The 27,936-nt window shown below is 37.5% G+C and overlaps 2 protein-coding genes across 3 annotated transcripts in view; both read right to left on the reverse strand.

Moving 5' to 3' along the window:
* Nucleotides 1–14,062, reverse strand: part of LOC139724801 (UMP-CMP kinase-like) — a 28,955-nt gene extending 14,893 nt beyond the window's left edge. The window contains exon 1 of one of the 2 annotated variants that reach the window (XM_071635921.1): nt 13,742–14,062. In XM_071635921.1, coding sequence (XP_071492022.1) covers nt 13,742–13,777 — 36 coding nt within the window. In that variant the 5' untranslated portion in view covers nt 13,778–14,062. Of the gene's footprint in view, nt 1–5,803; nt 6,238–13,741 lie in introns of those variants that run through there. The other variant, XM_071635920.1, reaches the window with a different exon arrangement.
* Nucleotides 14,063–19,723: 5,661 nt separating this feature from the next.
* LOC139724798 (UMP-CMP kinase-like) lies at nt 19,724–27,850 on the reverse strand. Its single transcript, XM_071635915.1, has 6 exons — nt 27,728–27,850; nt 27,481–27,539; nt 25,142–25,216; nt 23,257–23,400; nt 20,998–21,132; nt 19,724–19,801 (listed from the first exon to the last, which is right to left on the reverse strand). The coding sequence occupies exons 1-6, from the start codon at nt 27,774–27,776 to the stop codon at nt 19,724–19,726; spliced, it is 540 nt and encodes a 179-aa protein (XP_071492016.1). The 5' UTR covers nt 27,777–27,850.
* Nucleotides 27,851–27,936: the final 86 nt, after the last annotated feature.

Consider the following 27,936-nt stretch of genomic DNA (forward strand, 5'->3'; position numbering starts at 1 on the left):
ATAACATCTTAGTGTAGATTAAGCACACCAAGATTCAAACTACTAATGAATGCTGAAAAATTTGATCAACAATTATTATCATGCGGCCAAAAATTCTCATTTTACAAGAATTCTTACACTTTTGGTACGGTAATCCTTGATTTTCGTTCTCGAGGAAAATTACTTTTCATGAATAATAATGTTGCAATGGCATTTCATTTGCCCAAAGATTGAATCTTTCCACCAAGATTTGATCACCAATGCAAAGGCTGTCTTTAATGACGATCTTGGCAACTGTGGATACTCTTCATTTTCTCCTCCATTTTTTTTCCAATTTCCAGCGAGAAAAACAAAAATGTGCCTCTGAGTCTGATCCAAAAAATCAAGGGACAGCGATGAGACGGAATTTAAGAGAATTTTTTGCTCACAAAGAGAAATGTTAGCATTATAGCAGCCATATGTATCAAGTTTACATGAAAGCATGAAAGTGCACTATAAACAAGGCAGACATTTGTTTTGTTTCCATGGAACCAAAAATTTTACTTGCGTGACTGGACGGAATTAAAAAAAAATCACTGTTTTTTTTAAACAAAATTCAATGGAGAATTCTATCAACATTGATGAGCCAAACTTGCCATGCTATGTGGCATTGTTTGCTACTATTCCCTACATTACTTCAACAAAAGAGCTAACATACAGATCTAATATATTATAGTTATTAAGTAATTTCCTCGAAAGGTGTTGAATTCCATCCCATAGCGCAACTAGACGAAACGATATGCACTATGTACAAAACGAATGGAAAATTTTCAACACTGACTAATTTTCATCAAAATGTGTTCAAACCTGTGGTTAACACAGTTTTATAACATTTTAGTGTAGAGTACCAAGATTTAAACTACTGAGAAATGATGGAAAATTTCAGTAACAGTTATCACTATTATAGTTAAAGATTTTCATCACACAAAAGTCCTTACACTTCTGGTACAGTAATCCTTGATTATATGTTTCCCAAGAACAAATATATATATATATTTTTTTTTATGAGTGAAAATGAGACTCATACGTTGCACGTCATTTGCACAAGCTTTGATTCTACCTCCACGATTTGACTGACTGCTATAAAGTCTATACAAGTTTTGAGCAGCAACAATGCCACTCAGAGTAGTGGCAAATCATTTTGGGGAAGTAATTTTGTGATAATCTTAGTATCCAGATGCTGTTTTTTTTTTCAATTTCCATCCACAAGGGGTTGAGCATCATACAACAATTAGGATCACAGTTTTTGACAACCATGCTGAAGTTTTTCAGTTTTAAAACTTCACCTCTTCTTTGAGTTGAATTGAAACAGGTCTATGTAATTTTTAGATGAAGAATTTTGAATTGTCAATTCCCCATGTGCATTCCAACATGGGGATGCTCAAAATCAATGTTTCAGTATTGAAATGCAAACAATTGTCTCTGAAGAATGCTTTTTTCCCATTTTTCTCATAAACTTTCTGTGGCAATTTTTCTTCCCCATTTCTCAGACATGGTAAGAATCTGCATGTTGATAGATATTAATCTCAATAAAAAAAAAATACAGTTAGAACACATGAACAAGAGACTCAGGTTTATCTAATGCAGTATTGACTACCAGAGTAGACTGTGCATTTGTAATTTACAATTAATTTTTTTTTTCTATGTCTAAATGGGAATTGCCTTGCTAAAAATAAGTTGGTGAATTACATCTTGGACAAATATGAAACAAAAAGTATAAAGCATAGTAGATCTTAGTACATTACTCCAAACAGTAAAAAGCTATTCATGTACATGTAAAATGAATGCAATGTTCTACAAATCAGCAGAACATCAAACTTTAAGGGAAAGTACAGTATCGGTTGAGATGAAGATTGAGCTTTCACACTGATACCTTCCTTTGACCACATACAATGGTTACTCTTTTAACAAGTTTGCCAATTACATTGTAATCTTTTTATTTTGTTCCAAGTTAGGGACACTCTTCTTTTTGCCCATTATGGTAATTCCGTCCCGTCGCGCCTACTATTGTTTACATGTGCAGTCCGTCCCGTCGTGCCTACCATTATGTTAAGTCCGTCCCGTCGCGCGACGGGACAGACATTATGTTGGACAATTATAATTTTCTTATGAATAGAGAATTATTTAATTTAGTGTCATGGATATAGAGCCCCACTAATTCATTGATACATTATGGAATATGAGTGACCAAACTCAAGTCTATCATACAGAAAAAATAATAATTTTGTGTCAAAGTACTGAAAAACATGTTTTTTCAAGAAAAAATGAAGATTTTGGCCCAAAATTTAACTATAATGAGAAATATGAATACCAGATATGACTTGCTCCTAGGAAGGGTACTCTATGATGAGAATTGATGTTTCCCCTACTTTTGTAGTTTTTGTGCAAATTACTTGAAAAAGTAAAGTCCGTCCCGTCGCACAAAGAGGGCGCTTTTCCTGTTTTACCGCTAATTTATGGAAAAGTCTGACGTCAAATATATTAGACACATACTTTTCTGAAAACTGCAGATTCTCAGCTTTTATATGATATATAACATGAAATACAAGTGTCAATATGAAAATTTAGTCCGAGTGAACACTATTTTTGGATCAGACCCTGTTTTGATGACGAGGAAGTATCATAAATCCTACAATGATGTAGTTGATACACAGTTCCATTGTGAATCAAAACCCTGTTTGCTTGCGAATTCAAAGTGAAAATTCTTCTTTTTAAGGCTTGGCTTCCTGTTTTTAAACACACTGTGTGTTTTTTTTTTTAACACAGCTGTAGCATGGTGATTACTCATACTGGCACTCATATGATCATATGATACCACAGGAATGCACGAAATAATCTCACTTTCATGACAACAGAACATACAATTGTTCTATTGTCTGAAGTTTCCACACTACTCCACACTACTCCACACCACACCACAGTTATCAATTATTGTACCATTGTATCACATGTATTTTTCTTTTCTTTTCTTTTCTTTCTTCTTCTTTTGTTACTGTTAACGCTGATTTTGTTAATGTTATTGTGTTTTCTAATCTATTTGTATGAGTAGCAAAGTGCGCTTAGAAACGTCAGTATGAAGCGCCATATAAATGCAATTATTATTATCATTATTATTATTATTATTATACTCACACTCACCGCAAGAGCAAGTTCTAGTAGGCCTACATAAATGTAATCCCATTTGTACAGTACTTATAATGAATACCCAGTTTAAAAGGCTAGAATTATATACTATTTTACTTGATCACTCAATATGCAAAATTCGACATGAAATACAGTTTGTGATATGTTCCTAGGATTAAGAAAACCAAAGATATTTGGTTTTCATTATATGCAGCGTCATTTGATGAATCCTCATAATTTTATGACTGGATGAAATAGACTTATATACTTATAAAGGAAGGATAGTAACTGATCAGTGGAAATTGGTGGAAATGCTCGGAGATGATTGTTCCAATCCTTATGGGATTCATTCAAGAGTAAGTTATAGGGCCTATATCTATTGTTGTGTGAAAATTATTTTCTTCAGAATGGTCTCATATTAAAGAAATGTGCAGCTTAATGCTATCCAGGTTAGCGTGCATGCCTGGTCAGTGACGGGGCATTAAGCTGCATATTACTTGAATATTAGACAGTTCTGAAGTAAAATATTCACACAACAATAGATATAATAATGTACTCTTAAATGAATCCCACAAGAATTGGAACAATCATCCCTCGGCATTCGGACTGTTTCCCACTGATCAGTTACTAGTCATCCCCTTTAAGCATAAATTCAACAATTACCCATGCAGCAGCTTCATAGTACCCGAACTGCCCTTGCCAAATGGCCCTCATAGTACTCATGAAACTGCCCTCTTTTATGTATAATGCAGGATATGTACAGAGTACAAATGTTCAAGGACATGTGTAATGATGGAAATGCCAGGCTTACATAGAGCACAAGCATGAGAGGTGACCCTTGTGCAGAGTGCTCGCAATGGCAATGGCCTGGCCTTTGTACAATTGTACACAACAATTTGTTCTCAATTTATAACACTAGTAGTGTGTGAATCCGAGAAGTACACAACACACACACGTGTAGCAACCACTGAAACAACCTGACATGCATTGCAATTAGTACAGAACATACCTTGTACAATATGTACATTTTAGTGCAATTTTACTAGGTGTATGAAAAAGATATGGACTATAAACACTTGCATTGGTTTCCATCGCACATGAGATGACCACTGTTGTACAGGTATGACAACACCTGATGTGTGAACTGGTTAGCGCCATCGTAAACGATCATGTAAAATTTCATTTATTTTGATATTATTTTCTCTTGGGATATCAACTCCACGCTACGATCCTTGGGGTGAGCTTCTCTGGTCACAGCATAGAGATGAGATTCCTGGAGCAATAATATCAATAATGCCCTCAAAAAGCAGTCCATGTGACTTTTAAAGGTCATTCACTCGTTTCCACCATGCTTCTGATAGACTCTGAACAGACTGTGTATTATAGGGCTTACTCAAGGCTACCAGATGATAATGGGCTGAGACACATTCCACAACGTGATGTCAGGGAGAGAAAACACAGGAGGCCTACAACTCCCCATGGCAAACACCTACATGTACATGCTATACACCTTCACATAAAACCAACCGTACTGTTTAAGTGACATCTTTGCAATACAAAAATAACATGCTGATTCAAATGCCAATTATAAAATTGTCTGCAGTGAATTACACATGTACATATTGCTCACCAGCAAGGCAAAGCATTCATGACTGGAAAGAAAATCCATGAAACTGTATTGGATGTAAAGTGTACACATAATTACACTTGTAGTACACAGGGTGAATGACAGAATTGTGTTTACAAATCTATCAGGGAAATTGTTAGATAGTGTCATACACAAGTAGAAAAGAGGACTCACTGAAGATTGTTTTTGGGATCCAGTATTTTTAGGCATACATTATGTACACTGCTGGATTTTTCAATGATCAAAGACACCCAGGTATACTACACAAACTGATTTCACTGGTGTGCAATGTAAAAGGGGGCTACTGACCAACACTATTTTACATGATAAACCTTGAACTCTATAAACCCTATCCTGATTCTGAAGAGTGCATGCACTATCTGATAGGCACATTCCCTATAGAACTTAAGATCAGCTCCACAATATACACATCATTACAATGTACCGATACATAACAGTATAAATGCAGCACGTGCAGGGATCCAATGAGTACCATGTGTGCATAATTGCATGGTGTCAGGCAGCTGGGACTGTATTCCAAGCCAGACAGATTATTTTTGGGTGTAATGCTGGTCACGTATATTGTATCATGTATGGAAAACTTTACAAATTATAATGTTGCCCATTGGGGTCAAGTCACTGTCCTACATGAAGCACATGTACGGTACCTAAACACTGTCATCTGCAACAATCCTCAGAGTGATGCAGTTTTATGATTTCTCTATCATATCATTATGAGAAATGCAGCTAGAGGATAAACAAATGAAGACAGTGAATACTAATCTTACTGTAGGATTCGCAGCATGAAATTTTTGCGAAATTGAGCCGACGTCCTTTTTTGTGCCACAAAATTGTCACAAATTGCCACTGGCATTCAATTCGCATAGTGTAGACAAGCACATTCGCATGCATTTTAATTTCATGAAATCTTTCGGCTCTCGTGAAGTTTGCAAAATCAAAATTATGCATTGGAGGAAATTCCTGGTTTTACAGTAAGAACAGTTTACATGAGAAGTTCATAGGGAGATATCATACCTCAACATCGATGTTGGTCTCTGTTTTCTCACCAGGCCAAAAGTAGGAAATAATAACACCCATTCTGCACCTCCAGTTATAAAGTGCCTTGCAAAGAGATGTTTGCTCGCAGTACTGAGCTGAGCAAGTGCAGTTCTGGGCAACAGTTGATTTACCGGCAGCAAGTACAACTGTGGAAATTAATGTCCTTGCTTCAATGCTGTCCCACAAAAGCAACTAATCCAAACCAATCTAGGGTGCTGAAGTCTGCACGATGAAAAGTTACAATCCAGTTGCCACACTTGCCTGACTCCAGTTTAATAGTATTAAGCCTGAGAGGCCTCTGTATTCTCCCAATCCTACCCCTGTGGTTCCATTTACTTTCTACCCTAAGCCTCTGCCACGTATGACGACAGCCAAGCCGGTACAAAGCCAGGGTTATTAGGACGCAACGAAAGGAGTTTGTGGACTGTTCTATTTTTGAGGCCTGCTCTTCTGATGGAGCCAGCCACAACACATGTTGCCAACTCATTTCTGTGTTCCTACTCCTCCCCCCCCCCCAATACCCTATGAATGGATTCCATTTGGTACACCTGTGCACCAGAGTGTGGATGGAGCACCAATCAGTGCACGCAGAATGTGTGTGCGTGGGAGGGTGTGCAAGTGCACACATGTGTGTATTCAGTATTTGATTACTCACGTTCCTACTATAGCTTGCCACTTCCAAGTGCACTCCTGGGCTCAATGGCAAATAACAGTCTGCCAAATCAGACGCAGGTAATTGGTATCAGAGCTTTCTCCACATACAGGAATTAATACAGGAGTGCAGTACCTGTACTTTGATTGCCATCTTAAATCCCACCTTTTTAGTGGAATTGTGATAACCTTGTTAACAGTGGTTTTAAACCTCCTTATCTTGTTTATTTTTCCCTGTTAATGCAGGAACAAAGGAATGAATGGCTTTATAGTAACTTCTACAATTCACAGAAATGTTGTACTGCTTATAGATTTAGAAAAGGTAACAAAACAAGATTACAAACAATTCAGACTACTAAAGAACAGGAAAATATTTTGGACAGTATCATACAATAAAGTCAAATTATATCATACATTAAATACTTAGATCAGCATCATACAAAATACATGATAAATAACTAAACTCTGATATACTGTATGAGTGAATGGGCTGCTATACGAACATGATGTTTTATACACTCTAGCTTGAACTTGAATGGCAGCACACCAAATTGCCTTCATTCATGGGGCTCACTTTTTGTTTTGACAGAACTGTTGGGTAAAAGTATGTATTGTGTGACTGTTGACTATACAGCAACATCAGCTATATCAATGTAATACCTCTGGAGGCCTGTATTGTACCACACAGAAGGTGGTGCACTGACAAGCACTATCTTTGATAACAGAGCATCAAAATCCCTCTGGCATAAGTATGTTTGTGATTACCAGACCATATATATGCATTGTACGTCAATGGAAATTACACACACTTTACAAAGTTTCTGTAAAATTCTCCATCAATGTCAAAAACAACTTTTCAACTTTTTCTTTTGCCTTTTGTTTTGCTACTCATGTAAAATTCAGTCTGGAGCCAGCAAAAATACAACACGAATGCACAATTGCAGCTAAGGAAAATGAGAAAAAGCATTTCATTGGATGCTCGGGTTCCCTGCCTAGCTCTTGATTGGACAGCGAGAAAAACGAAACAATACCACACTACAAACGGGCAACAAGTGCACATCCAGGTCGTCCTACTCGGTGGTCTTGTTTTGAATTACCAGGCTTTAGTTTGGAGTCAGCCAGTCACAAACCTGGAATACTGAAATTAACATACTGGAATCCTGAAATGAACATTTCACTATATAATATTTTTGATAATACAGCGTGCTTTATTATTTACTCAGGGTCAAATTAAAAGGATATTTTGAGTTATAAAATATGAAGAAAATATCATTGGACTTTTACAGGTCTACTTAGAGTATTGTACTATAATGCAGTATATATTTTTTTTCTTCTTTTTTTGACAGAAAATAACATTTTAGCTAAAGTTTTGTAATATTTGACCTTGACCTTTGATCTTTCACCTCCCTCATGTCATGAGAATGATTGTTGATTTGCTTCCATCCTGCTTACCAAATGATATTTCAAATGGACATTCTTAGTACCATAAAGTTATGGCTTAGGAAATACATGAATTTTTACTAAAGCACAGGATTCCCTGATCTTGACCTCTGACCTACAGCTAGTATTACCACTATCTTGCTCATGATGGAAACATACTTAATAACTTAATTCCATCCTATACAACCAACTTACATTGGTGACTGGTCATTACAAACTGCAGTTATGAATGGAAAATCTAATCGTGCATCTACAATGTAGTCTCTACACGTCATTTTGCATAAATACGGCAACATGGTGCTGGACATATGAACCATGGAGCTACAGTACAGTACTCTCCGCGTAATCGGGTATTGCTTAAATGGGTACTCCGTTTGGGTAGTAATATCAAAATCAGTTCCAATGCACATTAAAATTACCTGATAATCGGGTTGCCTCTCCGCATAAAAGGGTAAATAATTTTCTTCTAATCTTATTTCTACCCACATTTTATCGCAGATACAATTGTATAACACTACAAGAAATCATGTGTGTCAATTGTGAATTAGAAGTGTTCTTCTGTTAATCGAGTACTCCGCTTAATCGGGTAAGAAATGCTCTGCTTGAGCCTACCCAATTATGCGGAGAGTACTGTACTAGTAGTAGCTCCATCGATGGACAGGGAGACGGACAACCTGAAAACATAATGCCTTGCAGTTACAAGTTTAGTGGAGGAGACATGTACAGTACTGTACACTGGAAGAATCAACATTTGCCTTGGAGGCATTGGTGGCTCATGATAAGGGCAGGGAATTAAACTAACATAAAGTGTACGTAACAATTTGGTGTACTGAAGATGACAGGTAGATCAACCTACATTACTATCTTCCTAATCAGCACACTGTGGATTGTGTAAGTCCATCCCACTAGAGGAAGACATGCTTTGGTGTTTATCTTTACCCTCTCACATTAATCACTGGTGCATAAAATAAAGAACAAAGTGCAATAGACGATACATACATTGTACATGTATAAAATGTTGTACTTTGGGAGCATTACGTGTATGTACACATCCCCTGAAGTATACAATGTATGCACAGTTGTATGACCTACAAGTAGACGGAAAATTCTCTCAGTATAAAGTTACAGTAGACAACTGGATGAGGTTCATTGGCAGAGTACAAGTGTAATCTGTGTGCAAAAGGCACAAGTTGTCTGGGTCTCCTTTTCTGAACTGTTAATTCATTGAAGCCATATGAATTAAAAAAAAAAATCTGCTTTTCAATATTGCTGTTATTACCAGTAATTCACTAACTCTCGACATAGTGTACACCTGAATATTTTCACTGTACTGTCAATGATAACTTCAACTGGTCTTGGATAGTCGGAAGTGGACCTGATAAATGACACATCATTCAATGAATTCAGTCAATCTTATTAACATAATACAGAGAAACATGAAAAGCACCATCATATTCAAGGACACAACAGAACAAAATGTTATAACATTTAAAATAGCACAGCAATCAACAACAGTCACAACAGCAGTCAGGCAAATTGTAACCTCATAATGGCCAGGCAACTACAGAACAAGACATTTTCATTTGTTTTTTTAGCTCACCTGTTTGTCTGCACATACAACTACTGTTTCGCGAAATTAACAACACGCGAAAATATTACCTTCCAAAATGAATCCCTTGCCTTGATGATACGAACATTTCAGTACCAGTACTAGAATACCATGTCATGGCTTACCGAACAGACCATACTGGCTATAACCGTAAGCTTGTTTACGCACGTGCACGTCTACTTACGAATACTGTAGAGAACCAATCCATTATCGCAAGGGGACCACTCGATCGTCAGAAATCTAGCGCGATGGACTTAACCACTTCAAAAATGTTGAATTCTAACTTACTACAAGTAGTTCGCAGAGTTTGGCAAGTCTTTTTCATGCAGTGTATAACTAGTATCATTCTTATATGCTAGTAAGTTGAAAATTCACACTTTCTTTGCCACTTCATATTTTCTGTGGTCCCCCAATCGCGAATTTAACCACTCGCGAAAATGTGTGACAGCGGCAATTCGCGAAAATTTATGTACGCGAAAATTATAGCGTATACAGTAACTGTAAATTTGTCTGACACAACCTTGTGAAGCTAATATTCCAAATGACATTTTGTAAAATTACCCACACACATGGGCAAGATACAAATTGTATGCTCATTCCATGCCTGGTTGCATCCATGGACTAACTTTAAACTAATGGATTTGATTTAAACTGCCATTGTGAATTTTTGTGTAAGTGTCTAATGGAAGAAAAACAACAACAACAATAATCAAACAAACAAGCAGTGAGGTGGCATCATGTTCACGAAAAGAACAGGCGCTGTCAAATTTACCACATCTCATTCGAGGGCAAGAAGGCAATGTGTTGCAACTTGCCTGCAGGTGGGTGTCTTCCTCTGAGAAGAGACAGCTTTTCGATTTTTGAAATTCTGCTTCCAACTTCCAACAAGGGTGCCTTTTAAGACAAAAAAGGTCCTTGGTGAGTTTTAAAATAGACTGCACTGTAGAGTATAAGTTATCTTCTCTACTAGTACTAGATGTTCATTAGAGAGAGAGAGTGAGAAAGTGTACCGAATCTATATGGAGGATGACCGAGCAAGAAGAATTCCAAAAGGTTAAACCCTCTTTCCCTTCACTGCTCTCTTATATTCGTGTTAAATAAAAAACAGAGTACAACATCGCCTTAAAAAATTGTAATCTTGGCATCTACTTTAGTATTAAGTTCATATTTAATGTGGAAAGCCTGTTTGATTGTATCAAATTATAATGCATGTACTGTTTTGTTCCTGTTTGTATATCATGTTCTTTTTTTTAAAGAAAAAAAGAAGAGGATCGGAGCTGGATAAATTATTCCCCTCCCATTCGAGGTAGCTTTTGCATTTTTAGAATTGAAATTCAACGATCTGGTGAACACTTTTGGTGGAATATCCAGAAATTTGTATCAGAGAGGTGTAGTAAGTCTGCCATCAGTTGAGGGAGATCAAGCGGGGAAGTATTAAAGTGGGAAGACATATCCTCTCCCACAAGATGAAACTCTTGCATTTTTATGATTGCAATTCAATCATGTGGTGCACACTTTTGGTGGAATATTTGAAAACTGTCAATCCCCAAAGTGTAGCCATAATCAATGCATGGGAGGGGAGGCTAATATAGGGGGGGGGGGGGGTGTGGAAAGGGGTATCTCCCAACTCCTCCCATGCGAGGTAACCTTTGCATTTTAAGAACTGAAATTAAAAATATTGTATTGCTTTTTGATGAACTGTTCAGATATTTGTCAATTTCAAAAGTATACTAAGTGTATACAAAGGGGACCTATTATGGGAGAGGGTTTGGGAAGGGGGTACCCCCTCCCATGTAAGGGAGATTGAAGTTCAATGATCTGGTGCACACTTTGGGTGACATATTCAAACAGTTTTTCATCAAAAAAGCAAGAAAAATTTCTGCATCTTGGGAATTACTTTGGGGCAAAATGATAACTTTGAATATTGTACCCCCAATACTTTCATGGGAGTTGGGTAACTGCTCCCTTGCCCTCCAGGATTGATGAATCTGTATACAGGAGAGCTTTTGCAATTTTAGAATTCAAATGAAAATATATCACAAACATCTACGTATTTCTGATTAAATTTGGGAAACTGTCAATCCCACAAGTGCAGCGGTCAATGGAGGGGAACCAAGCAGGGAAAGAGTCAATGAAAAGGAGATAATCCCCTCGTACAAGAGGGAACTTTTGCATTCTTTGAACTGAAGTGACAGATCTCCAGCACGCTTTTGATGGAACATACATGTATGAAAATTTGCTAAAATAAAGGTACGGGTACTATTAAGTCTATAGGAAAGGACTGAGTGGGGGAGGATGTGGGAAGAGGTACTGTATCCGTGCTAGTGATATTTTGCAAGTGCTTTCAGAAATGAAATTCAACAATCTTGCGCACACTTTGGGTGAAAATTTGTAAAGGTTTCTGTTAAAAAAAAAAGCAAGAAAATGTCCACATCTCGGAAATCATAGGGGGGGGGGGGGGGGCTGGGATGGACATCACTCCTACAGTGCACTCCCATTATAACGAACACAGCTGTTATAACAAAATTCCGGTTACAACGAAACAAAAATCTAACGTTAGGTCACAAAGTTATGGGCTCTCGAGTCTATGTTTTTTATTGTTTAGATGATCCATTTGTTCGGTTGTAACAAAATTTGAATATCACGAAAGTAAACTGCCGGTCCCAAGGACTTCGTTATAGCAGGAGTCCACTGTACCACTACCAGTATAGTGAGGTGCCCGAATACCGTCACCCCGCTTAAAATTGTTTTAAGCGCACTAAACAAAAATTTATGACCGGGACTGTGTTCAGTACACTTGAAACTTGGCAGGGCCACCACAACCAAGCAAATTGTGGTGAAAACCGAACAGTTTTTCGCGAAAATCTGAAATTTAATCGGAATACGTGTTATAAGTATCACCACTGTCCCCGCACGCATCTTTTACGTGTATGTCTATGAGAGCATCACGGTCACCCGCACATGTCTTTTACGTGCTTTGTCTCTGGGAGTGCGGGTGACGAGTTGCGGGCCCCTTCCTTAGCGCACAACTTTTTCGCATCGATCGCGTTTGACGACGATAGCAGCAAATTTTTGATATCGATCAGTGAACTTGTGATTCCATTGGAATTTTCAGCATTTTTCCTGTATGTGAGTTGGATTTCAAAGAATTCCAGTGGCGAAATGTGATTCAAGTATGCGCAAACATTAACTACTATAGATGACGAGGTGCGGGTCACCCAAGTATACAAACAGCGACATGAACACCTCCGTCATGTGATGTTCTACAAGATCCATGCCCAGCTTGTAGTGTTCAACTGTGAGGCTTTTTCATCATCAAATCCACCAGACCATCCACAGGTGTGAACATTCATGGTTACAATGTACCTCATCTGCATCCCACAATGCACAGTCATGGCCTCTGCAAAATCAAATCTCATTCTTTCCTAACCGCAGCAGCGAACCCAACACGTACTGAGTAGGGCTGTTACTGGTTACAGTGCCCCGCGCCGGGGTTAATTCTTTCCTAGAACGGTAAGGTCAACACTCAACAACGACAATGTTGTGATGGCCTAGCTCCTCAGTCAAGGGCAATGCTTTTTGTCTCCTACTGACGGAAGGCAGCATGCAGCAGCTTTGACCGAAAGATCGGTCTGTATCTGTCCGTCGGGGAATGTTCCGCGGAGACTGCGTCTGGCTTCACGGATCCCCTTGTCTACGGAGGACAGCGTTAATGGCAAAATATGAAAGAGTCCTCCGGACAGACGGATCTTTCTGTCTAGCAGCAGCTATGATACCTTGTTATTGGCTCTTTTCCTGCTAATGCTTCTTGATGCAACACTTATGAGCAAGTGGATGGATTCTACATCTTGAGAGTTCTAACGTTTAGTTCTACCTTAGCCTGACCAGACCGCTGTTGCTTCGCGACAGCAGCTGCGTGTAGTTAGTTCTTTACCTAACGTTACATTGACTCATTGTATGTAACCTAGACTAGGTCTATATTATATTAGACTCTACTCCTAGCACCTAGGTAGGAACCTAACTGTTAGGCCTAACCGTTAAACAAAATTGGGCAATTGGCCCAAATGGCAAAAGGCAAGGTAAAGTAGCCTTTCTCGACACTTGTAATAGGGCCTAACACTAACAGCGACACTTCGAGTACTTCCCAGGGCAGGGGCAGGGCTGTGTAATTTACATACAATTACTGAATTAGTAAAATGTGCTCGGAAACGTACTTTTGAAGCAAATCCCTTGAAGAGTCGTAGAATCATCCACAGTTTCCCCAGTAACTCAGCTCAGAGGTCATTCACTGTCCGAAAGATGAGTTTGAGTCTTTGAGTTTAACACCTCAGTGCTGCTGCGGTGCAAAATCACTTGAAGATGAAATCAAAGAACTTGACTGCAGCATGCAGAGTCTCAGGTCTCTCTCGGCATGAAAGTTGCGCGAAGCGAGCCGCCGGCCGGATACCCGTGGGATCAAGGACGGTGGGCGAGTGAAGGCCAGTAAGGTACTCGTAGTTTACGCGTACGCGACGTCAGTTCGATTCAAAGTCACGCTAGCGCTGCACAACCTACAGAACTGGCAACTGACTGACTGCAAAAAAATGAACGCTAATGATGGGTACCGGGTTTTACTGTACAAGGGCGATGGGGGCGCTAGTTATATTGCCGCCACAGTGCCGTTGGACCAGAGACGAGGATTCGTCAGTCGGATTCGTCAAACCAGTATTTGTTGTGCAAACTTAATTTTTTTTTTTTTTTAATGTCAAACATTGTGTTGCCGTGGTAACAGCATTTTTAATGAAATTCATAGAAATTTATTTATCTATCTTACTCAGGTTTTGAGCACTTGACTTGAGATATGACACATGTGACTGTAATCAGTGAGCAAAATATACATTATTCAGTGTTGAACAATACATTGCCATGGTAACAATATCTTTTTTTTCAATAAAAAACATACAAAGTAATTGCTGGTTGAGCTAACTCCTCCAGTGTTATGGGGGTATTAATCACATTTAGTCGTTTTCACATCAGCCCGATGTTTCGAAATAGCGCGCTATTTTTCTGACTTGGGACATTAACAAATATCTCGAGCTTGGATTTTTATCGGGCTGATGTGAAAACGCCTAGTGAGTGACAGTTCTATCAAGGAGGTTCGAGAAATGGAGTCACAACAGTCTTATTCGTTTTGATCCCATGCTCGAAGCCGCCACTCAAAATATTTGAAGTATGTGTCAAACTGGATCTGCCGCTCAGATGCGAAGACAATTGACTCGTGACTCACTGCATAATCACCAGCCACTTTCCAAGGAAGATATGTCTTTGTGATGATAATTATACTTTTCGCTATCCCGACTTACAAACGATGGGCGGTAGACAATGGTAAAGGCACGGGGGTGCGCGAATAGAAATTGCTCAAATATTGCTGAAATAGATATCAAAATAACTCGACTGTACGCGTCTGTACTAATCTGACATATTAATCTATAAAGAACTTTACTTGAAGATGATACTATATTAGTTTAATTTTGCGGAAATAAGGAGAAAAGTGATAAAACCGGCTTTCCATGAGGGTAAAATTTCAAACACTTTCACAAAATACAGCTCAGATCTACACTTTTGCACATATTTTCGAACGGAATTGACTTTTGTTTCATAAGCTCTATCATGTTAGGTGAAATTTCATTGCATTTGATATATCATAAACGCGCAGCATACCCGATATTATGTTAGCGTTAAAAATTAATCTTCAGATTGCTCAGAAAAATGGCGGCTTCAAGCATCTAACATCAAAGGCACAAATGCACCTGTGGAATTCTTTCGTCTATCCATAGAAAACTGACAGCTGATTGAATAATTATAGTCAGTTGTAACTCAATCTCTCAAACCTCCTTGGTTCTATTTAAATATTTATTCTTATGTGTATCAAAACTGTTTCTGTTGATATTCATTTACTGTTGGTATTTATTGTTTCGATGTTTAAAAATACATGTGTATTATAAAAACGAAATGGTACATTTATGCGTGCTCTCAATTATATTGTGAATGAAGATTCTTCTTCTTTAATTTCTCTTTCTTCTCTCCCTCCCTCTCCATATATATATATAATCATATATATAATATATATCATAATATAAATACATTATAATATATTATAATATATATCATCAGCATCAATTACTGTAAATCAATGTCCAATTCGTGAATTCGCAATATATATATATATTTTTCTTTTGTAAATACAGACAGAGAAAGAGGCATTAGTTAAAGTGTGGCAAGTTTATTATCTCCTCATCAACTGAAATACAATCTACAGGACACACTTGTATGGAACACGACGATGTACATTGCAACTGATTGACAAATTTCCCTATATACATAGATGTAAATAAGCACTGAATTGATCAATTTTTTAGTGCAGTGGTATCGTAGATAAGACGCCTGTCCGGAGATCAGGATGTCGCAGGTTCGAATCCTGCTCGAGTATGTTTGCACATGATTTCTTTTGTCATGGCTACTAAAACATTGATAAGCAACTAAGTGCTTATTTATAGGTCGATGTAGGGTAACTTGGCAATCAGTTGCAATGAAAACAACTCGCCGCATACAAGTTCACGGTACTTACGTAAATGTTTCTGCATGCACAATGTCTGTAAACAGAACAGAATGGTTCTACAGGTATGTCAGATGGCATGCTTGCCTAAATAAAACACTATATACGAATAAATAATTTTAATATATTGTGATCTATGATAAAATCTATATGAAGTATATTGCAAAGAATAGTTACCAAAACCTTAACTAAAATATTGCAAACATACCCCTTTCACTATTCTTTAAAACAAGACATTAAAAACTCTGACGAGGCCTAATTCACCAAGTATTTCAACGAAATGTTCAAACAGGGGAGACTTCCTAGTTCACTGGTAGCGGCATTCGGTTAGATGAAATTAACATGTATCCATTCAAAATACTGACAAAGGGCAGATATTATAAGAAATTGAACACACATATTATATAAACACAATATATTATGATAGTGGATTGTAAATAACAAACTATACAATCAGATTATGTAGACGTCTCAAGCTATACGTTTCATTATTGTGACGTTATAATGTTCTGGGCACCTGTTTGTTGTGGACATGGGATATGACAGGTTATTGAACTTATTTGATATCATCACACTTTAAAATGCTCGAGATGTGTAATAACATCTAGGCCTAGAAAGTTATAAACATAATGCATCCGCCTTATACATGATTCATGACTATGCTCATTTTTGGGGTTTTCGATTCCCCTTATGCTTCTCCTTCTGTTTATTACAAGAAATATCATTGAATAATTAGGTAATGTAACTGTCACAATTAATGCCATGTAACCAGGTCGCACCAAGACCAAACCTGTTTTTATTATACCCTAAGACGGCATGACTTTCGTATAGGTATGAAGTCACTGATCTTTCGCCTTCACTTGTTTTTTTTTTTTTTACAAACAAAGACAAAAATCACTCTTCATTGCACTTGCGTCGAAACAACAAACCTGTAACGTCTCTTTACATTGTCGAAGAGAATTCGAAGTGATTTTTTTTCTCTCCTTGTGTTCACTGCTATGTTTTGTCTTTTTATTTTTGAATAGATGAGATGTAATAGTTTCGTTGTAATATTTTTTTTTTTTTTTTGCGGGTTGTACTACCAAACAATATAGCCAAAGAAGCAATTCACACGAACTGTGAGTCTTGCAATCTTCCTCCCCCTCCCCACATTATGACATGAAAGAAAAAGCACAGTAACAATTGCGAAGTTATGTGCCTAAACAGTCCAGAACCACTGCGGCCAACTAAAATAGAACGTAAAGCCATATACTGTTCATGTATATGTTATAATAGTTTGATACTGTGGTCTATACTTATAGAACATTTAATACAAATAAGTCTCTGTCAAGCGGAACCATTGCCTCAATACATAGACGATTTGAACTTGATAAATATTCTCAATACATGATGAAAGTGGAAAAATACGATATATTATCGGTGAGTATTGCACTTCACGGAATATAGCGTGAGAATCTATAATAAACGATTTATATATGTTAATAATCTTTCGGTCCATCAAGCAATATTACTTGACATATAGGACTTGAATAGAATTGTGAATATCTAAAAATATTTGGAATATACCATCGCTAATAGAACTTGTTCGAAAATAGAACTTCAGGTTTACAGTGACGATTGGGTTTCCCTTGTTGAAAAAAAAAAAATCATCACCGAGGGGCGCGTTGCATGCATGTTTGCTTTTGAAGCGATATTCGCTGGATTCATGACCTTTCCCAATTCGTTTCAAGTCTGATGTTTATGAACAGTCGGGATGCAGTATACATCGCAAGTACAACTATTTTATATTTTCAGTTGTTCTATATAAATACAGTACGTCGGTAATTTATTGTTGCACACCATAGCTTTAATCAGAAAATGCCGTGGAAAGTCCGTATATGATGACGAATAAAATGCAACACATATTATCTGCACGGACATTCATAAGAAATACAGATATGAGGAACATATTTTCATTGTCAGTGTCGGCAGTTGAGTCGATGCTATGCTCCTAAGGACCCTAACTGCATGAAACTGCGGCAGGGTGTTAGTGATAAACTATCCCGTGAGATCAACGGATGAAGCTAATTTTGGATATGACATTTTAAAATAAGTGTTTGGACATAAATACATATAAGCTGCAAGTATAACTAATAAAATGATTATATGAAATAACATGATCACACCTATATACATACAAACTGGATTGATTGATCACAGCTCTTCAGCTTTATTATACGTATACCATGGTAATCACGGATTTCTATATTTCCTAGCTGGTCGATTATAGGGCGAACCACATTCGGAAATATCGCTGAAATGAACCCCTAACACGAAATTGCCAGAATCAGCTCTGCACAACCGTAATGTTGATAATTATTATCATTCCGTGCTCCATGCTGTCATCACTTCAGACGATCACAACGGTCCACTCCTATTGTATCCAGCGTCCCGGAAAACGGTAGTCACGGCTTTGAACACCTGGTAAAATGTAAAAAGTAAGACAGTAAGAATAGCTGGCCCCCACATAATTTCTCAGGAATAGTATTTTTGCCCTTCTACCAAATCATGATTGTGCTCTTTGGCTATTCCTATACGTTTTTATACGGCTTATTATTGCAATACTAAGAAAATGAAGTGAGATTTTGCTGCAATATAATCCGCACATCTATACCCAATGTATAGCTCACTCGAGTTAGGCATCCATAACCATAAAATAACATAATCGAGATGAAATGGATGTGGTACATTCTTAGGGATGAGCCAAAAACTGCAAGAATATCTCCGGCACTCATTGCGGCGGAGGTAAAAGAAAAATGGGAAAAAATAAAGTTGGTTATAGTCATCGTCATCATCAAAATTTGAGCGACTGCCTCAACCTTAGATTGCATAAATTCAAGAGAATTTTTTTCCTTCTGTATTCTTATTGAGTAATGACCAAGACCTAGTATTCGATACCTCATCTGCACTCTTTTCTGCGTCGATCTTTCGAACCTTGCTCAGCTTGGCAAGTTCATCAATCACGAGTTTGGACTCCGCACGGTATGTAGAATGCCTATCAACTCAAGGAAGAGATAGAGAGACAGAGAAGACATTGAGAGAGAGAGAGAGAGAGAGAGAGAGAGAGAGAGAGGGGGGGGGGGGGGGGAGAAAGAAAACGTATAACAATGTGAAAGGATGATCTGCTCCCTCACAATTCTCACATCCTGGATCGATTTAAGAAGACAGTTCTTTCCCCTTTGTTTATTTGAGATCGATGGATCTATATTATAGCTCAACGTGTGAGGATGGAATGAGATGAAATTTATGCTAAATCACGGATTAGCGTATTTTGGCTTTGTCAATCAGAATCAACTAGGTTTTGACAGCTTATTTCCTATCAACACAAAGGACCAAAATGTTACGTATTTCCTTTAAATGGTTTATGCAATGATCACTCAACATAATTACTTCTCTCATAAAATTGAGATCAGCAATTAAGAAAAGAAAAATAAATTGTCTGAGTCATGGTGCTTATAGCATGATATGTGGCAGATGTCAGACAATTTTACTGGTTGTTTTAATAAGATTCACATAATTTTGCTTGTTTTTGGTGGCAAAAAACAGCATTGTATACAGTACCTTATAGCCTTATTTTCTCTGTGCAGTCATCCAGTCTCTTTCCTGTTTGAGCCCTGCTCAGAATACGGGCTTCCGCCGTCTGTGAAAATATGTCAGAAAAAAAATATTTTGTTCAACAAAAGAACGTATAAAACTTAAATATTACGCTCATGAACACATCTTCTTAGTGGGACCCTCCACTTCCATCCTCATCCTTAGTTGACTTGTATTATACGCTTTATGTATATATTAACAAAGATGTAATCGCATCTACTTCTCATTTTCATGTGTACCTTGTCAAATTATGTTCTGTAAGTATTACAATTATCCTGTACATAAATTATGCAATGTACATAATTTCTTTTTTTATTTGATGAAAGTGGAAATAAAGTTGAATCTTGAATCTTGAATCTTGAATCTTTATCATTCTCATGATATCTTCATTGCAATGATGATTTTATTGAATTACAATCTCATCACATCACCATAGCTACATGTAGTTAGATGCCTCTAAACTGTCTTCGGTGACGAGGGACAAAGATTGGAAAAACATAGATGGCTACAACCAGCTCTGGAGAGTCTGCATTTGTGTATATTTATAGATTTATATAGCACGAATCGCCTACATTGACTATTATAGTTAATTCATCTCTTTAGCAGAAACGACGGGGTCATCCCGTATCACGAGACCGAAACCCACGAGTTCGACATTGAATAAAGGTCCATGAGTCATACAATCCATGAGTCCTACAGCCCATGAGTTCCACACTAGGCAAATAAGACCCATGAGTCCGACACTATAGGCAAACAAGGCCCACGACTTCTGAATCATACAATCGACGAGTCATACCCATGAGTACGACAATAGGCAAATAAGACCCATGAGGTCGACACAAAGCAAAAAGGCCCACGAGTTCGACATAAGGTAAACACGACCCACGAGTTTGACATTACATCACGGGTCTTAGTGTGACGGTCTCGTGGGCCTTTTTTGCTTGTAGCGTCGAACTCGTGGGCCTTGTGTCCCTGGTGTCGGACTCATATGGGCCTTATTTGCTTAGTGTCGAACTCATGGGTTGGATGACTTGTGGGCTGTAAAACTCGTGAACTGTATGACTCATGGCCTTATTACTCGTGGGCTGTATGATTCGTGAGTGTCAAATTCGTGACGTGCATCTGATCCGAAAGGACGTGGTGTTCCATGCAAGCATGTAATGTAACTTCTGACTACAATACGACGATTGGCAGAAGTGTATATTTTACGTTCATATTGATCTACATAGCTCCAAACATCACCTTCTCTTTGCAGTCAAAAAACAGAGCAAATTTAAGGGGCATTTTGTCAGCCATTTCCGAGTTCCATGTTCTCAGATTTTCCGGGTTTCCCGGGAATGCGTCGATGATAAATGTCGACGGATTGTCCTCCATGCTCTGGAGAAATAATTGGAAACAACAGTTTAATGTTTGGGTTTTTTGCCCACCACTTTATCTCTTATTGATCTACTAGGCCAACATTGCTAAATGATAGATTTATGATAATACATCATATAGGTTGAGGGCAAAATCGGATTCGACATTGCACCTGCATTGCACCACCCCCCCCCCCCCCCCGTCAAATGCCCGTCGTTAGACGGTACACGTCTAAGTGGCAATTATCAACGGTACAACGACAATCACATATACTTTATGGAATTGAAGTATGGGGAATTACCTACAGAAGCCACTTAAATTGTATATTTTTAGCTCAAAAATGGCCGTGAGAGCAATCACATTTCCCCCCTTAAGAACAGGTTCTAGGCCATTATTCACCAGTCTAGTGATAGATGTTTTTGACCTGCATAAGCTGGCAGTGTCAACCTTTGTATATGATCTACACAAGGGACATTTACCACATTCTGTAACGCAATATTATGAGCCAATGAATCATGCATACAGGACTAGAGGCAAAGATCATTCCATGCTTAGACTCCCGAAATGTAAAACGACACATGGTACATTTTCTATATCTTTTGTCGGATCAAAGTTTTGGAATAGTTTGCCCAAAATTGTTCAAGAGGAAAGAACAAGATCTTCATTTCGGAGAAACCTAAAAAATCACTTGTTAAAAGAAGTTTAGTGATGAAAAGAAATTTCAGTGTTCAGTTTAATGGACTTCTATAGTACAGTTACTTTAAAAGAGTAGACCTTGCAATAAGCAGCTTAAATATACATGTAGCTATAATGGGAGAACCATTCTCGACTAGCACTTGTGCTAACTTTTGGTTCCCCGTTTAACAACATTGTCTTCTGTTTTTCTATTATTTTTTTTCGATTATTTTTTTCAGAACCTCTGTCTATGCATATATGTCTACATTACATACTTATTCATTCTCTTTGCCTTTTCAATGAGAAATGTATCACAACGAAAGTAAATCTATTATAACACATGTATTCTTATGTAAGGTAGATATAAGTATGTAAAATATATGCTTGCAAAGCTGTAAGAACCATGTACAAAATCATTGTATTCTCATAAAAATTTCATGCTATTGTATCTTACACTGTGGAATTTCATGTTATCATGTTATCATATTCATATGTATGTTGTTAATAAACTCAACTCAACTCAACAATGACATTGCAATCTACATGTACATCTATCTGCCTTCTCCAACGTAAATGACATGGGCATTACAGATATGAATGTGATGACGAGGATGTGAAAGTGTGGTCCCATCAGCATGGATGATACTGTTTTCAATAATAATTATTGTCAGACTTTCCTAAACTATTGATAAACAATTGCATTGAATGAAGGTTTAAGCTCTCGATTTGCACAACCTAACATTTTTCGTATAGTTGAAGTCACACTGTACATAAAGTTTGAGGTCATAATATCCACATAATATTGAAACTGTTGTTCCTCCAGACAAGGCGACAATGTTCTCTAAGCTCAAGTTGTTGGCATACATTTTTTTTTGAATGAGGATATTATTTGATTTACAAGCTCAAATTCCAGTCAATTTCTTTAAGAACAAGATAACAAAGAAACTGTCACGACGAGAAAATGAACCAAGACTTAATGCAGAACATTAATTTCCACTTCATGGTTTATTGTTTAAGTCAGTGGAAGTGACATGATAGCAACAGAACATGCAGAGAATTCAGATGAATAACACAACAATTCTATGAATAAGATAATATGTAAGAACATCATATTCTTGATGTCGGAAATGAAAAGGGTTTCTGCTGAGCACTGTCGTACGTGCTAACAAAGTCATAGTCACGTGACCAAAGATGAACCATCGATGACACTTTCATCGATCTTTCATGGGTACATTTTTTTTTATTAAAAAACAAACGACAATCATACAAACCGAAAACAAGAAAAAAAATCATAAAATGCCAAGTGCTTTTCTATAGCAAGTCAGAATTTAATGGGACTATAATCATGTTGGAACATATGAAAAGCCAATGGTTGCCAAATAGCTGTGAAAGAGAAGGCGTAGACAGGTATCAGAGTAGGGAGGTATAGATCAATGACTATATCTAGATATCACACACATGAAGCCGTACCTGCTTGATGAGTGAGACAATATATTTCGACGGGAGGAGCTGACCCTTGTCTAGGAAGCCCTGCCAATCTTCTTTCTCATCGAAATCTTCTTTCATCTTATCTCGCACTAGCTCACCCACGGCTATGTGACGGAAGCCGAATTCCTAAAAAATGATTAGGCCAGACACAAGAAAACCAGCAAAATGACATATTTTCATTACGCTCAGCGCAGAGACAAGAAACATTAATATGCCAATGTAATCGGGGCCAAGGAATATTTTCATATGGGCCAAATGGAACACGCCCCCCCCCCCCCTCCCTCCACCTTACTGGTTGCTGGTAGAATTATACACCCCTCCCCCATCCGAATCTATAGAGCAGAGCCTCAGTTCAGTTATTATTCCATGAAATAGTTATAACACAGATTTTTAAACGGCTGTTAAGAGCAGAAAGCTGCAATGGAACAAAATACTGCCAATGTAGAAAGGTATTATTAGTATACTATTGTGATATTTCTATATAAATGAAGAGAAGCAGCACAATCGTGATTGTAATAACTTATGGCAAAGATGAAATTTAGCGGGAAAGAAGTTGCAGTTGCTAAACTCTCAGCTAAAATCATTTAGTTCATGAATACTAATATTGTGTGCACATAGTTTTTTAAGAGAGTTGTGAGGTGATGACATCGTCTCGGGTTCACGTGTGTTCACTGAAACACGTGACAATTCAAAATGCTTATTATATTTCCTAATCGATGTCGGATTTAGATGATACTTCTGTCATTTTGTTTGTCTGATTATAACTTATAATATTTATTATTCATTTACTTAAACATAATACACATTACATTAGTGGAACTGCACTTTATGCTAAATACATCCAATATCCAGACTTATACATGGTCAGCACGGACTGATGAAAATGTGAATTCAAGGAGCTTTGTTATTTCATTATACTTAAAATTATTCATTGTTCGTGTAAGAATCTCTTTTGAGCATGCAGTTTAATACATGTATTATGTATACGTAACGTCACAAAGAACATGAAGGATGTTTGGAAAAAAATTACAAAATCCCTAAAAAACAACAACAACAACAACAGCACAAACAAACATGGGGTTATCTATACGATTCCATCACCACATGATTTTAACCGGATACCGTCTAATACAACTATTCAATATATGTTCTGCGTTTTGTATGTGTCTGTCTGTCAGTATCTCTTTTTATTTGACGTGAACAGTCAAAACCTGGCAAACCTTTGCATCTTAAGTTTCCATCAAAATCTGTGATATAATCATTTTCTTATCTATACGATTTGAATCGGTCATAAACTTCCCAATCAAATTATCAATTACAATCAGGCCTTTGTCATTGGTGCACTTTGCCATAGTGATAGAACGCCATAAATATCACACTAATAATATAAAATATCTTTGTTATCAATGCCACAGCAACTTCTGAAACTCTATCAAACCGATCCTTAATCATAATCTACAGTGAATGTAACTTTTGTCATGGAAACTCCAACAGTTATCATATATATACCGCTTGTCTTTATCTCCTTAGTTTGTCACTGACTACTTTCAAACTTTGACATATTCATCTTTAGTTTTGTTCCACTTGTCCATTTTGCACACTCTGGCAATTGCCTCACTTCGTGTTTCATTTTTTTAACCTCTGGTGCATGGTTCCCTTGTGCTGGTAAGCGAATCGGGTATTACTTACTGCTTGACGCCAAACGTACACGAAGTTCCTGTTTCACTAATTAAGCTATACGAAATTTTGAAGGTATGTAGCTAATGTGTATCGTGCTGCCTAACCTAAAATGATGAAAGTTCAACAGTGACGACATCATGATTAAATTTTACATGATTACAACGCAAACAATCAAAACAGGACAAACCTTTGCGATTTTCCTGCACTGCGTGGTTTTCCCGGCTCCTGGCATGCCCAGAGCAAATATCACGTCATGTTGCATCTATTGAGGTATAACAGAGTAGGCACAAACAACAAAATTAAAAGCTAGAAACTCATCCTGTCAAATCATTATTCCAAAGTAACTGCCCTCTCATGAAAGGGAAGACAGTGAATAGAACGATTTGGCTACTTAAAAATCCTGTTGTTTTTCATCACAAACCGCACTAATTTACTTTTAAAAAAAAATCAGTTTTTATCAATATTTCTTGTCTAATTGAGCGATCGTGGAGAGAGAAAAATAATGAGGACAAGTTACACACTCCCATCCTAACGATTAATAGACCAGTCGTGTGTATAGGGACACGAGAATTTGCTTCAAAGTTTCGTCACTATACAAAGAGAACCGCGGGGGTGGGGGTTGAAAGCAAGTTCCCGTTGAGCGTGGAATTTTGAAAAGGCGACGAGTCTGAATAAATGCATAAACTTTAATAGGATTGAGGGGGCATGAACCTCGTTCACGTCGATCGACCATGCATGTTATTTATGGTCGACTACTTCTTAAAGGGAAGATATTGTTTTGGTTCAGATAGTAGTGGGGATTCAGATTGTTACTTTTTGCGAGATGACTTATTAGTATGAAATACGAAAGAGCATATACAATTTGAAGAGGAATTCAAATTTTATTTCTTGAAAATCGGTTTTGAAATGGCTGAGATATCTAAAGAAACACCAAAGTAACATAAAGGAGGCCATAATTAAAAGGCGGGTCCCACCATTTATAAGCCCCCTGTGTTTTTGGATATCTCAGCCATTTCAAACCTAATTTTCATCAAATAAACTTTGAATTACTCTAAGAATTGTGTGCTTTTTCATATTTCATCGGAGGTTTCCCATTATCTCACAAAAAGTCTGAAACCCGAAACCCATCTCAGCCAAAACTTCATCATCCCTTTAATGCAAACTGAAGCATTTCCATAGACAACACTTCCTAATCAATGAAATTATAAACGCTTTGCAATCCAGTGTAGGCCTAATCCTTGGCAAATGCATACACTATACGCAAACACTCACACAAGATCTTTCATTTTCCCACAAGATCTTTCATTTTCACACATAAGTCACAAACACCAATTAAGTCAGGGTGTGGCAAAGTAATGTATACCGGGTGTCCCAAAAAAAGCGGAACGGTGGATTTTCAGTACCTTGCGTTCTAAAAGTGATATATTTTTTGACATCATTTGAAAGAGCACCTTCCGCAGAAGACCATGATACCAAAATCATTAAATTTGGTTCAGTACTTTTTATTCTACGCCAATATCTGTAAATGCAGTCATTTTCAATTTTTTGCGACTTATGAGATAATAATTTGGGTGCGACACGCGTTCCATACGGTGAATTGTGTAAGCTCGTTGATCCATGTCAACAAAAGATAACGCTTTCATATTGGGCGCGCGCGCACACACACACACACACACACCGTTTTTTCCTGGCCCGTGCCCAATGTGAAAGCTGTATCTTTTGTTGACATGGATCACCGAGCTTACACAATAGTCACCGTATGGATCGCGTGTCGCACTCAAATTATTATCTCATAAGTCACAAAAATCCGGCGAAATTTGACAATGACTGCATTTTCAGAAATTGGCGTAGAATAAAAAGCACTGAACCAAATTTAATAATTTTGGTATCATAGTCTTCTGCGGAAGATGCTCTTTCTAATGATGTCAAAAGATATATAACTTTTAGACTGCAAGGTACTTAAAATCCACCGTTCCGCTTTTTTTTGGGACACCCGGTATTAATACCTGTCTACAAGTTAGAGATTTGTCACCTTTCCCAAATGCAATAAAGTTATCATCATCATGAGATTATCATTTTCCACAGACAGTGACAGAGAGTGCGCAATTATGAATGGATGCATCGATCTGCTGTACATCTAGATCATTTATGTATTATATATATATATATATATATATATATATATATATATAAATCATGTAAGATCGCTTCTCACAACAATCGAGAATTGAAGGACACAAAATTGTCAAAAAAAAAATCAGTATAGATGTCAATTGATAATTAAAAGCCGTATATCCATATAATTCCGAAATGGAATACACGGAACGTATAGCTTTTTGGTACACTGAAGCTCTTTAAATTCCTGAAAGCTCCATCATGATTCCTGAATATTCCATGCACACTTAATTGAAAGCCAAGGCAGATACCCGTTGATCATTTTAGCTGAACGAGAAGAGTGTGTTGTTTGTAAGGAAGGGTTATTTCCTCTTTGCCACGAATAACATAACACAATACTATGATTCTTACCTCTTTGTAGGCTTCCATCTCCAGATGCTTTGGCCAACAGCGATTCCAGCTCCAGCGGGCTATAAATATTTGTCCAAAAATACAATCAAACAGAAGATATGATTCACTTTATTGTTGAGGTTAATATCACAGATGCAATGCTGTGTATGTCATGAAATCATTGAAAATTCTTGCTGATGTTGACTGCCAAAAGTTGTCGCTAAATGCAACATCAATGATTTCGTCTCGAATCTCGCTCATTCAATACCTGCCACGCAGCATGAAGAAACTCTGTTGATATGAAGTGACATGGACATCCAGAATATGCTATGAAACAAATACGTTTTATGTGTTAATATTGCGGTGCCGGAGCAATGATTATGTGTAGGCGTTCCTTGATCAGCTGTTGTTTTGTAATGACAGTTACCCTGCTAGGGTGATTGCGAAAGCGCCACCCATCAGAGCATGCCTTCGCGA

This window comes from Diadema antillarum, unplaced genomic scaffold (assembly GCF_040938485.1).
Source record: "Diadema antillarum isolate AM-2024a unplaced genomic scaffold, OU_Dant_1.0 scf00000230, whole genome shotgun sequence".
Classification (NCBI taxonomy): domain Eukaryota; kingdom Metazoa; phylum Echinodermata; class Echinoidea; order Diadematoida; family Diadematidae; genus Diadema; species Diadema antillarum.

What these genes read in the sequence shown, in the direction of transcription:
- LOC139724798 (XM_071635915.1), bottom strand. Translation starts at nt 27,776, where the DNA reads ATGTCCATGTCACTTCATATCAACAGAGTTTCTTCATGCTGCGTGGCA. An exon ending in TTCTTCATGCTGCGTGGCAG is followed by an intron (nt 27,540 to 27,727) that starts GTATTGAATGAG and finishes AAATATTTATAG; the next exon opens with CCCGCTGGAGCTGGAATCGC. An exon ending in AGATGGAAGCCTACAAAGAG is followed by an intron (nt 25,217 to 27,480) that starts GTAAGAATCATA and finishes ATACCTCAATAG; the next exon opens with ATGCAACATGACGTGATATT.